General features: G+C 40.9%; 1 protein-coding gene across 4 annotated transcripts in view; it reads right to left on the reverse strand.

Annotated features, from left to right (window-relative positions):
- CEP112 (centrosomal protein 112) overlaps positions 1-15,877 on the reverse strand; it is a 149,598-nt gene that overhangs the window by 25,297 nt on the left and 108,424 nt on the right. For 2 of the 4 annotated variants that reach the window (XR_002443853.1, XR_002443854.1), the window contains exon 23: positions 13,120-13,229. Coding sequence is in view for 1 of the 4 variants with exons in the window: in XM_021414850.1 (XP_021270525.1) it covers positions 13,120-13,269 (150 nt within the window). In the remaining 3 variants the exon portion in view is untranslated. Of the gene's footprint in view, positions 1-13,119; positions 13,270-15,877 lie in introns of all 4 variants that reach the window. The other 2 variants (XR_002443852.1, XM_021414850.1) reach the window with 1 other exon arrangement.

Raw genomic sequence — 15,877 nt, forward strand, 5'->3', positions numbered from 1 at the left:
TTGGAAATTCTTTCATTCCAAGTCTTGAGAAACTATTAATGACCTCCATCCCAACTGCATCTGCAACAAGACACGACAGTGCAATTGCTCGCATTTAAATGGATGAGTGAAAACTGAGCATTTCTGAAGCTGTATGGTTTTTTCAGTCTTGTTGAGATGAAGCTCATTTACTTGAAAAGAAAAAAATGAAAAAGAACATCCTCTGCAGCTGGTCAAACAGATTACGAAACTCTAATCTCACCAGCCTGAGGAAAACAAAAACTGCTTTTCAAGTATTTATTTTACAGAGGGCTGACTTTATACTTTTAAAAGATGCATTAGTAGAACAGATCAGAACATCCCAGAATGTTTCTGATCTCGTTAATCATGTAACGTTATGACAGAGATGCATGCTGTCATAATACCAATGATTCTAAACATCTTGAAAATCCTTTACGCTCATCTTTTTTCCAAAAAAAACCAGACAGGGCTAAGATCTATTCCACTTTCTTTAGAAGTTTTTCCTCCTCCATTTTAGAGCTCTGAATACTGATACAAAATATTTTAGATGGAAAAACACATATACACATAGCAAAGAATAATGCCAGGCTCTACAACCCATTCAAATGTTTCTGCTAGCTATTTATTTAAAGTATTCGACTCTATCTCTTGCATAACTCCTTTCTGGGAGCACCTACAACTGCACTTCTTTAGCTCTAAAGTCATCTTTTTCTGTTGAACTGGAATCACCAATAAAAAAAATAAAGCACGAGGGCAGCTTAAACTTACAGGCCGTGCTTCCCTTAAAAGGAATTACTGGTAAGAGCTGTTTGGTCTATAAGAAAATGTGCAGAATGCACACTGGGCAGAGCAGACCCCTGGGTGGGGACCTCTGCTGCAGCACTTTCAACAGGCCCCTGCACTTGATGCTTTGATGCTGATAATTTCACCACTACTGGTGACAAATTAGATGCAATTTATACACAAGTAAACTAGGAAGAGGGTGAGAAAGGGAAAAGCCACGCCAAAGCTATTTTTGACTCCAAGATATGTTTTCTGTGGAATGTTGAGAACTCTTATTGCAGTCATGACAAGGCAGATCTGATTTCTACGGAGTTTTGATTTAGTTTCCTTTTCTTGTTTAAGTCTTTGATAACTGTCACACGCCGCAGGACACTCCTCTCATCGCTCAGAACTCTCTGAATAAGGTCAATATTCCCAGCCAGTGTTCTCCTGGTTTCAGAAATGCTTCTTACAGGTAGGGAATGCTGCAGGAGCTCAGACGGCCAAGCAATGCTCCATCAATGAGGAGCGAGGGCTGCCAAGCCTGCTTGGCATGCCTACAAGCAAGGCAGGCTCTTTTCATTTTTCCATATTTTCTTTATATGTAAGTAGTTCCAAATATTCTTATATAGATGACATTTTTAAAATGCAAAAGCATTAAAAATAACAGAAAACAGATAAAGTTCTAAAGCACCACCAGTTTCTCATTTGTGCCGTTACATACTAACATCTCTCATTAGACCTGCATAGCACGGCGAGCAGTTTTCCAGCTACTTCAGGCACACTCAGAAAACTATTCCTTATCACATACGGGACATAAACTGCGAGGAAAACAACACAGGATGCAGCATGAAAGAACTAAGAATTCTGATACTGTTAAAGTCGCATCCATCTTGATGCAGCTTTGGGATCTGATAAGGAGGCAGCAATAAGCTTGTCCTCTGCAGAGGCTCCAGGAACAGCAAGTTAAAGAAGAGAAGGCACGACAGTCTTCACACATACTGAGGGAGGCTGGATTATTAGAGCCAGGTGCTAGCAAACGAGTTCAGAGCAGTGCCAAATCTGGCTTGCAAGCACATTTCATGTGGCTCAGGATGGAGAGGAGACCTTGTAGAGCATAGGAGAAAGGAAAAGGCAGTATGGTCAGTATCAACATCTGAAGGCAGATGCCTTCTAAAATAAACCATTATTAAATAAATCATATTAAAAATACACATTTTAGATTTCTCCTCCAGGCTACCTGAAGAAGTTTGACTTGGTCTGCAGGTATCTCACATTTGGTAGCCCAAATTTTTATTTATACAGTTTAATTCAGCCACTCCCAAGTTCTCTGTAAGTAACAAACTCCCTTTTCATGCTCAGCTTTTTCCCATTTGTACTTCCAAGCTCTCTCCCATTGCAAGCTGGAAGTGGAGCAGCAGTGCTGGGAGGAGGACAGGTGCCCATGGGCATCCTCCTGCCCAACAAAGTACATCCTCTGGGCCTCCTCCAGTTTAGACTCTGCCATTGGAAGGGAGGATGCAGGGTGAGAAGAGAGTCACACCGATAACAGCAGTAAGAGGGTCGGGATGGAACATGGAAGACTACTTATGGGTACTTGTGTTGGTTCCCTGAGCAGCGATGTACAAAGTAGACAAGGCCTTCAGTTCTGATTCACAGGTGACCTGAATGTGGCCCATGATGCTTTCCTCTCTTTCTACACAGTGGGAGTTATTTCTTCCTGATATTCTAAAGAGAGATCAAATCCGGTGTGAAACTGAGCTGTGACTTTATGGAAGGTCTCCAAAAAAACAAAGTGAAAGGTGCACTGAATTTTCTGTTTTCTAAGGCTGACATGGACATGTTTTGAAATGTAGATCTCATGCCATGCTGGGCCAGGAAAACAGCATATCCAGGGCATAGGCTTCCAGCATAAAACTACTTGCAAGAAGATGTGATGTGGGGCTCTCTTCACCTGCCAGCAGAGCTGGCAGAAAACTAAACAGGTTCTGGAGAAGAGCTGCTGCTGGAGGCAAAGGAGGAACCACTACAAGAGTTGCCCTGACCTGTGAGGAACTGGCCTTTTTGCTTTGAACTTCAGCAAATCTTAATGAATTCTTCATAATTGGCAATCTGCTATTTTCACTGAGGATATAGCTCTCTTGAGGTGCCAAACGTAGGAGACACATTAGAAATTCAAATTTGGGGTTCTCACGATTGGTTGGCCAAGCTCATGAAGGCAGTTCCAGGAGGTACCTTTACCACTACTGCAGACAGCTGTTTGCTTCTGCTAATGGATTAGATCATACACAAACACCACCAGTGCTGAACGATTTGGTTTTGTAATAATTAACACATTGACAGATGAAGCTATTGACTTCAGTGCCATGAAAAGTTGACCTAAAAGTAAGCAGAAACAGTTTTAGTAACTGAAGAAGTTAAAAAGTGGTTGCATCAGAGGACTATGGGTTTTGTTGCGCTTGATGAATCTCTCCTTTACTGCTTTTCCAATCCTTTCTTATCTGGCAGTTGCATAGGGAACTTTTGCCAAGAAGCTCATTCAGAGTCCTACAGCTTATCCTGTAGGCAACACTCATTCCAGCTGCCTGAGAATAAACTTAACAGGCCCCTGAAGAAGAAAACAGGTGAGTTCTTTAAGCCCCATGAGGTGGTCTCCTCAGTGGAGGACCAAAGGCATTTTGAAGAGGTCAAAGATACAAATCTAGTGATGCCTGCACAGAAGAGCTTACGAAGAAGCTTCAGCCTTGAAGTTTCCAGTCTTCTCTGCAAGCTTCAGCGTCAAGTCTGCAGCCTCCTTCATGTGTGTTTGCAAGGGTTAACAAATAAAATACTGCACTGAATTCTATTCATCGATGAAGAGAATCAGCACAATGTAAGCGGTGCACGAAGTGGGAGCAATAATCCACTCCTAGGGAAGGATCCCAAACTCCAGTGCAAGATGGAGCATGCATGCTAAGTGCAGAATCCACATCCAAAAGGCCCAAAGAAGAATGCACATTTTCAATGAAACTAACTTATTGCTTTGCCTTACGTACATGTACACTGCATGAAGACATTGAGACAGTCCCTTTGAACTGCAAGGCAACAAGGTGAACCAGGCCTAAATGCAGGTGTTTACTGTATAAATTTTAATGAGAAAGGGGGCAAAATTTGATATACAGAAATAGAATTTTATTCAGTTTCGGGGCTCTAGCACCATTTTGGCTACCAATTGTACAAGAAATTTCTACTGAAGGGCAAATCAAACCAATTTCCCTTAAGATGAAGGCATCCAAAAACGTACTGAAGTTGTTCTACTAGTGCCTATGGATTCTTTAAGCAGATGAACTGCTTCATTTTGAATCCATGTCAAACCACAAGAACTGGCTGATAATAACATTCAATTAAAATGATCTGGGCTTTTTTTTTTTCCAGAAGAAAATTGGCTAGCTGCTAGAGTGTGCATTTTCTACCAGGGCACAAAAGAGCGATTGATACAAGAAGGAAACGAGATAGGATTATATCTAGGATCAGAAGGGTCACGTTTGCTGACAGTATTTTTAGGTTTGACCTCTTACACAAATTCTTGAGATGAAAAAGCCACTTCTGCTCAGCTTGGAACTGTGAGAAAGTCAGAGCCAGAACTTGCAAATATAGAAGCCGTGCTAATTAGACAGATGTTTTTAAAAACCCAAACTTTACTCCCAATGCATATTTGTAGCTTTTGATGTACTCGGTGCTGCTTCACACCATGCGGGGCTGACTGAGAAGAGCAGAAGCTGCTCCCCTGCTAGGCTGTCTGGGTGAGTTTGCCATCTGATCTACTGAATACACAGATAAAAGTCCTCGCCTACTTTTTTCCTTTTCAAGTACAGTACTGTAACTTGGAAAGTTCCTTTCTTCTCAACTCCACTGATGCAAGAAAGTGGCAGAAATATGGCAGCTTTGGCTGCTTTCCTTTAGTCTTTCTTTGTAATAATCCTTTACTGCTAAGGAAACTAGGTATTTCCATCTGTATGAAAAACACTGCTTTCTAGAAAATAAAGGCACTATTTTCCAAAATGGTGACAGTGCTGCTGACCCCTCGATTCCACAGCTACCCTGTCCTTAAACACAGGCACTTATCCCATACAGCCTCAGATTCACCAGGTTTCTCTTGTTGCTTTTCAGAAAGGCTCGACTGTTATGCAAAAAAACTGGAAAGTTTAACAGGCGTATTTCTATTTTCCTGTGATCTGCCACTCAAAAGTGTTTGCTGGTCATTTTTTAAAAACACGCTGATATTTGATCCGCTAAAGTTTCAGAGCTGCATGTAAAACTGGAGAGCCGGGAGAACATTTTCAATGGAATCTGAAGATCTCTAAAGTCAATAATAATTTTGGCAAAGAACATTTTAACGTATAAGGCTGAAATCCTCGGTGGCTCTCTCCTGCTGATATCCCTGGAGCAGCTAGCACCGCAATTAGTACAGAAATGATAGCAAACTCTATTAGAACATACACTTTTGCTAAAAAACGTTTACACAAATACTGGAAATCGTGTCGGCATGCTTGAATAAGCTCATGCAATCTGCTGTTATTGTATCTCACTCCCGGGATCAGCCACACTGTAAGAGAGATATCTTAGGGAAATACACGCTGATAAGTAGACTGGGTCCACATCCCCAGATCTCTGTTTGCCAAACCCTGCAATGCGTGTTACTGTGCCAGGCTTTAAAATCTTTACTACAGAGTAATAAATGTTTGTGGACTATGGAAGGTTTGCTTTGAAGATGTCATTTTCCCCAGCAATCTTTTGTTGGTTGAATATATAGTTCACACATATTGTGTTTCCACCTACACGGCTGGAGAAGCCCTGCAGTCAAGGCTGTTCCAGGAGCAGGGAAGGAGGCTGCGTTCCAGGAACTCACTGGAACTGGAACAAAGAACAGCCCTTGGAAAGTCTACACAGTCCTATGCACAGACTGCTTTGCAGATGCCCTGCGTTTGGAGGACGTTAGACACTTGTTTGTATCTTTATCTTTTTTTATTTTTCCTTTTAGTAAAGTCCCAGGGATTTGGGCACGGGCTCCTCTCCCAGGCAGCGTGCCCCATAACTTCTGGATCTCTCCCCAGCTCTGTCTCTCTAAGCTCCACTCTCTCCGCCTCATAAAAGTCCCAGCGCTTTTTGGAGAGTAAAGCATCTTTGAAAAGCAATAGCACAATGAACTGCAACTGTCGTGGCAGCCTCAGAAAAGCTCATTTCTAATTTCTTATGTTGCAGAGAAAAACCTTGTCTGCTCATCTTCATTAGCTGCATTGGCTCATGTTGTTAGTATTTAATGCTCATCATTAAGAGCGTTTTCTCTGCACCTTCCTAATGGACAGGGACCCCGCTCACGTTTTTAACTCCAGTTCTGGCAGTTAAAAGCAGTGATTTTATGGCTTGTTTTGAAATCTTTTTTTTTGGCATTTTTTTCCAGTGAAAAATTACTGTAGTCCAGCTTGCTAGAAGCTTCACTATATGAGATTTTATATCTGATCACGCATTTATGGCATCTTTAATTCCATAATTTGGGGACTGACAGATGCAATGTGGCCTCCCTTTAGGGCTGAGGAAGAACAAAGGGGACTCAGGCAGCAAAGCGTCTTCTGCAGGGAAAGCAAAACACTGAGGACAACAATGAAAATGTAGGAAAAATCCAAACTTCTAAACCTGCCGAACAGAATTGGACTGCAGTTCAGAGGCCAGGCAAGCACTGGTTCTGGGCTTTTATAAAACCTGTAAGTCTGATTTTGCTGTTGGCCATGGTAAGTTCTTCAATGTGTCGAGACATGAAAAGTGGAGAGAAATGCCAGAGTGCAAAGCTTGCTGCGGGAAAAAAAGATGACTCAATTCTTTGTCTCACAAAGCATGTCAAAGATATTATAAAGTACTTGCAGATGCTCAGGCACTCAGCTTGCCTGATTGGCTAAACATCTGAAACCCTGTAATTTTGAAGAGAAGGTACTGTGCCTCATACAAAGAAATCATTTGTGGCAGCAGAAAAACAGATATGATTATGAAAAGGAGAGAGGACTTTTTAAAATGTTAGTTGCTATTAATAACTGATTAACCTTAACATAAAAGTAAGCCTTTTTTTTTTATTACCATTACCATTCATGACTGTGTTGATACAGCCTTTTTAAAGACAACCATGTAATGGAATCACGAGACGGAACGTAAGCAACAGCCAATAAGCTTGGGGCTAAACCCTCGTTTCTCTTGCAGAATAAATTTGGGTCAAACTAATGTTCACATCAACAAAGACTGAAAAGCAGGTACTTCTGAGCTTGGACCCCACGCAAAAGAGAAATCTAAAGCACAAATGCCCTGCAGATTTCATGTGCCTGTTCGTTTGGAAGTCATGAGTTCCTCTGCTGAGGATATAGGAAATTAAGAGCAAGATAATGTTATTTGCATGGTAAATTTTCACGACTACTTTACAACGCTAAGGTACAAAAATTTCTATGTTGGTGCCTTGTAATTCCCCGCTAATAAAAGACACTGCAGAATTATGACTATTATTATAGACTAAAGTCAGCAACAAAGAAGTAGAGACCCATGAAGAACAACTAAATGTATTTAACAACAAAATAGTCCCTTAAAACCCTTACTTTCACCATGCCAAATGGTTCAGGATGCTAATGCTTAGCCACAAAGGCAATTAGATGGATCTGAGATGCCTCTGGAGAACTTGGTCAAACACATCACTGAAGATCTCCAATGACTGGAGACATTTGGCATGTCCATGGTCACCAAACCACCCCAAACTGCAATGCAGGTTCTGACCAGATGTCTTGAAAGACATGAGCCAGCGTCAGTTTCAACAGTGAAATGCTCATCTCCTTTTTACAGGCATTGATACGTTAAAAAAAATCATAGAAGTTAAGATAAATATTACAAAAAGATCTACTAAAAAATAATGCATCTTGTTGGCTGAAGTTCCTCTTGCAGCCATTCAACAGCAATCTACATTATAACAGCTAGCATTATTGCACCAGTGCAAGGTGGAGGAGAGAGCAAGTCAAGACCCACTGACAAAAAGTCACTGAAATAATACATCCTCACGTTAGCATAAGTTTTAGGGTTTAGTTGTTAGCTTTCAGGGCTTTTTTTTCCTATTAGTGCTCCCAGTGCCATCAGTTACACATGGCCAGGACCTTCTGAGCAGCTCGCCAGTACAGTCCTTCTGCTGTGTGCACCAAGAAAATGCTGAACATGTAAATTGTTCCCCCTTGATTTGCCACAGCTTGGAAACTTGTCAGAAGCTTTAACAAAAAAGTAAAGAACGGAACTGGCCCAGCTCTCGAAGGGGTCTGACCAGAGTGCAAGTGCACCGTTACATGTGGTTTCACACTGGGCTAGCTCATTGCCGAGGACCACTCCAACCACGCAGCACTGCAGTTCTGGTACTGCTTGGACCCTACCCCAACACTAACCCTGTTACTTCTTGGATCCTGAAACTTCTCGCAGAAGGGATGGATGCACCTCGTGCCCGGAGCTCAGGAGCTGGAGGTAATTTGCAGCTCAGCCACAGCCCCGGATGGAGCAAAGGCTCTACACTGCGGTGTCTCATTTCTAAGACAGAACCAAAAATGCTTCTTTTCTGTGCAGTAAATCAGGTCGATTTAGGTCGCCTGCTCTCTGATGCATCTTCTCCCTCCATTAATAAGACATCTAAAACACTGATAGCTGGCTTTGCCTGGGACTTTAAAACCAAGAAATTGCAATTTTTTCTTATTAAAAACATCATTGGGAAATACAAAGTAATTCTAGTGTGCCAAAAGGTACTTTGAGGACAACAGGCTAAATACTTCTGCAGGACTCCCATCACTCAGCTCATGTTCCCATAGTTCTGACACACTTTTTCTTTTAACACCAAATATTATTTGTAATTACAAGCGGAATTTGCTAATAAACATGGCCGATAATAAAACACAGCTAAAAGGAGTTTATTCACAACATTTTCAAAAACATTGTTTCTCTAATATACTGCATTTCAGAGAGGTTTGTAAACACCACCAGTATATTTTGACAACCACTTTTTGGAAACAAAGATATCAGGTGCCCCTGAAGAAATGTTCTGAATGCTTTAAACAACCCAAGGCTTAAAAGTATTTGCTTTACTTTCAGCTGGAACCAAAGGTGAAAGGGAAGGGGGATTACCAAGCAGGTACCTCACACAAGGCCAGCCACAGCTGTCAGTATTTTCTGATAGCTCCATTGAGAAACATCACTGTGCTGATAAAGCCTCAGCCTAGTGTTTGCATGGAGGAAATTATTTTCTTGCTCCAAGATAGGACAGCATCTAACACATACATGATGCTGTTGAGAGTACTCAACGCCCACATTAGTCAGGACAAGTTAAAAACCAAAGTTTTCTCCTTTGTGCTGCTATGGTTATAAATCACACTTCTGATTTTTTTCCCCTCAACCTCTTAAAACATAATGAAGAAAAACAACTGTTTCAAACTTTTTCACATGAAGAGGAATGTTATTATGTGGCATTCCTTCCTAGAAATCTTTTAAGTTCTATTTATTAACGGAATTAATCCGATCACGATTTGGCCGACACACAAAGTGTTGAAATATATCATCTTCAAAACATGTTTTGCTAATGAAATTTTGGTGTTAATTCAGGGGATATAACAGAATCCTAAAATCAGTAATAAGAGCCAAATAACAAATGTGGTTCTTCTGGCAAAAAAAGCATCATTCTCTTCCTTTTCTGTTGTGGGTTTGTCGCTGCGTGCTCTCCATCATCCATTTCTTTCTACAATCTGCTTTTTGATGTGGAGTCCCCACTTGGCCATCTACTTCTGCATTAAAACATTCTGACTGTTTTGCTCTTCTGTAGCACTTTCAATCCCAGAATCCAAAAGAATTTCATTTAAAAAAAAAAGAAAAAAAAGAAAAGGCTAGGGTTTCATAAATCACCTCCAGGTACCTCTACAATGCAATCAGCTTCATGCCAGAGCTGAATCCAGGCAGTAACCACTGCCAAAAGCATCAGAACAGTTAGGTAAATGTTCTGACCATTTGACAGTGCTGAGCTCTGGGCTGCTGTGGCTAGATTGCTATCAGGACATAAGACAGCTAGTTTAAATTTAGCCTTAATAAGTTTACACAGCACTTACATCACCAACAGAGCTCCTGCATAGACATTCTCAAGAGTTCAGCATCCAAAACCTTCCAAAATCCCAGTATAAAGCATCACAAATAGGTTAACAGACATTGCAACTTAAGAAGCTTTTCCAACCATCTGCAGGGCATTAATATAATTGTGCTCTCAACTAATCCTGTGGTCTAAGCCAATGGTTCCTAATCTTTGAAGTGTAAGCACATTAGGGGAGCGGCATGGCACCGAGACCAGGTGAGCTTGGCTGGCTTTGCCCCATGCCAGGCCCACTGCAGAGCCCTTGTGCTGTGCTCCACGGAGTGCAAGTCCTGGAAAGTTCAAAGCCCAGAGATCTGCACAGCACGGAGCTGTGCTTCTGGGGCCATCCCCTGTGCCAGTGCTGTCGTAATCCCAGCAGGCTCACATTCACCAGCAGCAAGGAGGCAGCAACAGCAGCCACCTCGTTGCTCAGCGCTGTGTCAGATCACTGCAACTTGGATGTTCGCTGCTGGATGTTGCAATTTGGTGGTATCTGAAGTGGATACCTCCTAAGCCACAAGAAAGGAAGTTCACCAGCCAAGCTTTTACCCTGATTCTATGACTCTGACAGCACGAGGCTTGGCTTGCCCTAGGCCAGACAAATCACAGTGCAATACAGAATGCCAAGTACTTTAAGGATGTCTCAAACTGACCCAAATTGAGGCCATCTGAAGACTAAAAGGGTTGCTCAGATTGGGTTTTTAGGTTGTCAAAAGAAGCAAAATGGTCTTAAGTTTCTTTTATTCTTTTTTGCTGATGCTTAAGATACTATTAAAAAAAAGTCAAGACCGAGGAGATGGATACAATCATGAAATAATAAGGACTTAGAAAACTAGAAAAGAGTCAGGAATTTGCATTAACATCAAAATCATGTACTATGGCATCCACATCTGGATATCACTTTACTGACTAAACGTGGAACTTCTCTGAGAGCCAGTTGGTTTCTGTAAAAATACATTTCTCCCTTTGAAAAGAATAATAAGTGGAAGGCCTTACAGGAAGTCACCCAATACCATGTAAAGGATATTGCAATCTGTTCCTCAATGTTAGTTTAAATCAATGTTATATTTAGCAATTGCCTGTTTTTCAATGATAGTCTTTTCAATAGCTTATATTAAGTCCTCTAAAAGGCTTATAACATATTAAGAACTGCCTTGTCTTTAGAATGTTTCTTCAATCAACTCTCGTGGTCTTCAGCTTACCCTGGGATAGATGCCTTTCCCTATCCCCAGTACATCTAGGATTCCACTTCACCAGGAACAATTTTTTTGTCCCAGGCTAATAAAAAGCAAAGTATTTCTGCATATGCTTGTCTAGAAAGTATGTGTGGTTCTTAAAAACACAAAGCGATTGAATATTAAAAACATCTCTATACTCTTGTAGAAGTATATGCAGCAGTTCATCTTCCTGAGAATTTTCTGCTCAGATATCTGGCTTTCAGTTCATTTCCAATAAATCAGTGGTTTCAAAGGAAAATTTTTTTTCAGGCGTAACCTTAGTGATACTAAACAAAAGTTCCAGGTCTCCAGGTATAACATCTCCTGCAATTTCTTTCCCAAGTTGACCAAATCTTAGAAAACACAGCACCGGGGCTAAAAATTCACCAGGACACTGCTCAGAAACAGTGTGCAGAATTCCCCTTTGGTTTTATGTATTTCATTATATTTTGAGTCGTGATGTCTAAATTAAGTCTATAGTGGCTGAAGACACATTTACATGGAGAAGGATTTCAAAGAATCCATAACCATAAGCACCCAAAAGCTGCTTTACTAACAGCTGAATTGCTTCCATTAAAGGTAACTTCAGTGAATCTATAAATCCAACAGTAGCACGTGCACCAGGTGTGAAGAAAAGCTGGCACACAACCTCAAACATGTTTTTCCAAACTATAACTTCAGAAGGTAGAATGCATGACAACTGGTGACTCTCAGTATATTCCTGACTATGCAGAAGGATCCTCCACTGTCACAGTGGCCACTGGAATGCTGGAGAACTAAGAACGGGTTTTCCTAAGTAGCATCATCCCAACTGTACTCCAAAATAACAACATTCTATCTGCAGATCCCAGACAAAATAAAACCTACCTCCACTGATTGAACTTGGATAAAATATTACAGCTAACATTTACACATTTATGCCTTTGACAGAAGAAACTAAAGAATGATCGGAAAGAAACTCTGCTCCTCAAGAAACACACACAAATAAAGGCACACGTTTTCCTTGAGAGAAAAGTATCAAGTGATTCACGAGAAAAGGAAAAAGAACACTCTCCAGATAATGAAATAGTAATGTCAACCTCATTTCGTTATGCAAATCACTCAAATTTAGAGGACAACATTAATTGTACCTTAAGTGAACAACAGTTCCAACATGTAAAATTCCCACCATTTCATTTCAGCACAAGAAGTTAGAAGAACTGTAGGACATAGCTTTTTCATGAGTTCCTAGATTTAACAACGTAATTCTTTGTTTGGTACAAGTAAATGTAGAATTTCCTCCTCCTCCACAATCAGCTGTCAGCCCCAGCAGATTGCATCGTTTCAAAGAATTTCCATTGCTCTTTACTATTCTGAGAGGAAAAATGTTTAAAAAGGGTCCTCTGCAGCTGATTGCAGGCAAGGTGCGCGAGCAGCAAGGAACACAGGGCGGACACTCACACCAGCAGTCTCTTAAGGCTTCTTTTAAAGAAGCTTGTAACAGGCCTAAGAACGCAACTCTGATGCAAAACAAAGTATGCAGAAATGTTAATAACAATAATAAAAACACTTGATTCCCCTCATAGTTGGCAGAGACTTTGCATATAGCTCCCAGTGGAACTAAGAACATGCTTTCCTTCATGGTGTCCTTAACCATGAATGCTGCCATCGCCTCGTGAAAACCAAATGGAAGCTGGTGTGAGGCACCATAGCTGAAAATGCGTTACAATACCCGAGTCAACATTAGAAGAAAGAGAAAAGCAATGCTTCAAGCATTTGACTGAAGTGGATGGGTTAGATTTGCCAAACCCCAACTTCTGATGCAGGCAGATGATCAGCCAGAAGCAGAGACTGAGTCACCCCACTCATCAAAGCCAAAGTCCACTGAATGGAATCAGTGAGTGCCGTGCGAGCAGGAACGATACCTGCATTCATCTGCCCACTGCAGAACTTTTAATTACACCAACCCAGCTAGTCCATCAGTGACTAAAATCCCCAGATTACCTTGATTGCTCTGTTATTATCTGTAATCAGCTGCTGCTTCTTATCTTCAAACTGTTGTACAACTTCCTGGAGCCGCTGTTCTGCAGCGAGCTGCTGCCGGCTGTTCTCTTCTGTCAGAGAGGAAATGGTTGTCTTAAGTTCAGCTATGATCTAAAAAGAAAACAGCATGCTAAATCTCTCTTCAGTAACAGGTACGTACTTTGCATGTTTTTATGCTTGGTAAAAGCATGGCATTGGCAAACTGCTGCGCAAATCAAATATTCTCCATTAACATATTGCACACTGGCAAGCAGGAAATTTCATACAGAGAAAAGGAAGATAGTGAGGCTACAAATAACAAAAATTGCTGCACACAAAGTATTTGGAAGAGCTTTCCACTACGACATTCCAAAATATTTACTCATGAGAACAAAGCACATCTGTGATCTTCAAAATATAGGATGTTTCCAGTTTTCCACTGCCCTGAAATGAGCATTACGAATTCACAGAAAGATGGCTGTGTTGGTTTCCTACAGCGATACCTTCCAGCTCCACATCACCCACGTTCACCTACTGGGATGAAATGCTGAACTTAATGGTGACATTTCAGAGCTGCTGAAAGGAACGCGCTCTGCTTGGCAGTGCAGTGGGGCCTGATGGAACGCCCAGAACCTTGCAGTAGGCCTTGAACATGATTCACTCCTGATTTGTCGAAATGTACTTTGTTCATTGTATATATATATTTTAAAATCGCTGTAGAATGTCATAACTACATCAGATCCTTCAGGCTTAGTTACAGAATGTTATGCTGACATGGAAGTCATCACCGCACCACACGGGAGAGCCACTGACTTTAATGTACATATCCAGGCTCAAGGTTCAACTGCTGGAGCTGAGAACATCTCCAATGCAGGCAGCCAGGGAGGGGACACCGAACACTCAGATGTGCTTGCAATGCTCCTCATCGCCACAGAGCACTGAACTATACTAATGTCACTTATTTTAGAAGAAAAATGCTGTTGCAAAACAACTTCTAATGGGATAAGGCTGATGCAATTAGTAATACTCTACAAGTGATGGTACTAGAACCACTGGGGAAAAGGACTTAAAACCTTACTCTGAATTTATTTCTCTATGTTTTAATGGCCCTGAAGACCCTACAGAACAAAGCAGATTCAGAATAAAACCTGTATGGCTACTTCCCAGATTTAGGCTAGATATACGGTAAAAGTCTTTTACAGTGAGGGCGGTGAGGCACTGGCACAGGTTGCCCAGGGATACGGTGGTGCCCCATCCCTGGAGACTTTCAAGGTGAGGCTGGACAGGCTCTGGGCAGCCTGATTTAGCTATGGAGGGGAGTTGAACTAGATGGCCTTTATAAGTCCCTTCCAACTCCAAGGATTCTATGATTCTCTGATTCCAGATTTCTTTTCTTAAAATCAAATCTATATTTAAAAAAGGATAATACACCATTCAAAAGGAATGTTATTTGCTCTTAATGAGATCAGTGGGACAAAGCTTAGGGATTACTTGGATGCTGAAATCCTTTACACCTCTTTAGGCAGAATTCAGCTGTTTTGCAGTTTTGATCATCATTTACACGACAGAATTTGGCTAGGTGCGTAACAGCGAGAAAGTGGGAGAAAGAGATGGGCCATACAAATTATTAAGATTAAAAAAAACTCTAGAAGGCAGGAAAGCTTATTTATTTTATGTGTGTTTTGTCACTTTGAAAAAAAAAAGAGAAAATAACCCATTAAGATAACAGAAGTGAAATTTAAAGTTTTTACCGGGTTAAGACGCTGGACAAGCATAGGAATTCTGAAATGCATGCTAGGGAATTTTAGCATGAATTGATGGAGAAAGATCTGCTTTGTGCAGTACTTTTCAGAGAAAAAATCTGTTTACTTTGCATAAACTTCAGAGGAAATTTCTTGAAATATCTTCTCTCTGTGGGTGTTAAAAGTGAATGCTCCAAGAGGCCACAGAGCATAAGATCAGATGGATGTTGTCAGCAACGCGACCACAAGAAAAGTTGCAATTGACCTATTATTAATACTGAGCAAGAAAAAGACTATGTTCAAGAAACTTTAGGGACTTGATTCAAACCCACAAAAGTAAAGAAAATCAGACATTAGGGTAAAACTTCTTTATTGTGCCAAATAGCCCTGACATATGATGTATGTGTTGTGTCTGCCCCAGAAAGCACAGAGGAATGCCAGGTCTGGTTGCTGGGTCCATCTCTCCCCAATAAAGAGAACAGTGTGTTAGCTAAAGCAATGCCTACCTTAAAAAAAACACATCTCCAATTTTTCCATTCTGAGACTATTCTACAGGCCAATGAATTTAAGTCTGACAACATTTTTTATGACATTTAGACTAGATATTTATTGCTTTGCACTATGCAACCTAGGTGTTCCCACTGTAACAATTAAAGCCATTTCTCTTGCCCCTTGTTTAAATTTGAGATATGCTTGAATTAGTCTATCTGTCTTTAACAAATGGACCAAGACCCACTTTTGTTCTGACAGCGTGTCTGGCACAGAGAGGCTGACAATGGTATGAAAATGACAAACAAGAGGTAAAACAGAGTTAGCAATGAAAAGAATCTCTTCCTTAAGGTCTGACATGCATGATGTTACTTTTTGGGTTTCACAAGTTTTCTGTGTTTGTTTGTTTTCTTATAATTTCAAGTCTTATTCTTTCTGAAGCTTTACCAAAGGTAGCTGGAAAGTAGAAATCAAGAGCTTTAAAAATGTTGGTGTGTTTTGCAAACTTT

The sequence above is a fragment of the Numida meleagris genome, chromosome 17 (assembly GCF_002078875.1).
Source record: "Numida meleagris isolate 19003 breed g44 Domestic line chromosome 17, NumMel1.0, whole genome shotgun sequence".
Taxonomy (NCBI): domain Eukaryota; kingdom Metazoa; phylum Chordata; class Aves; order Galliformes; family Numididae; genus Numida; species Numida meleagris.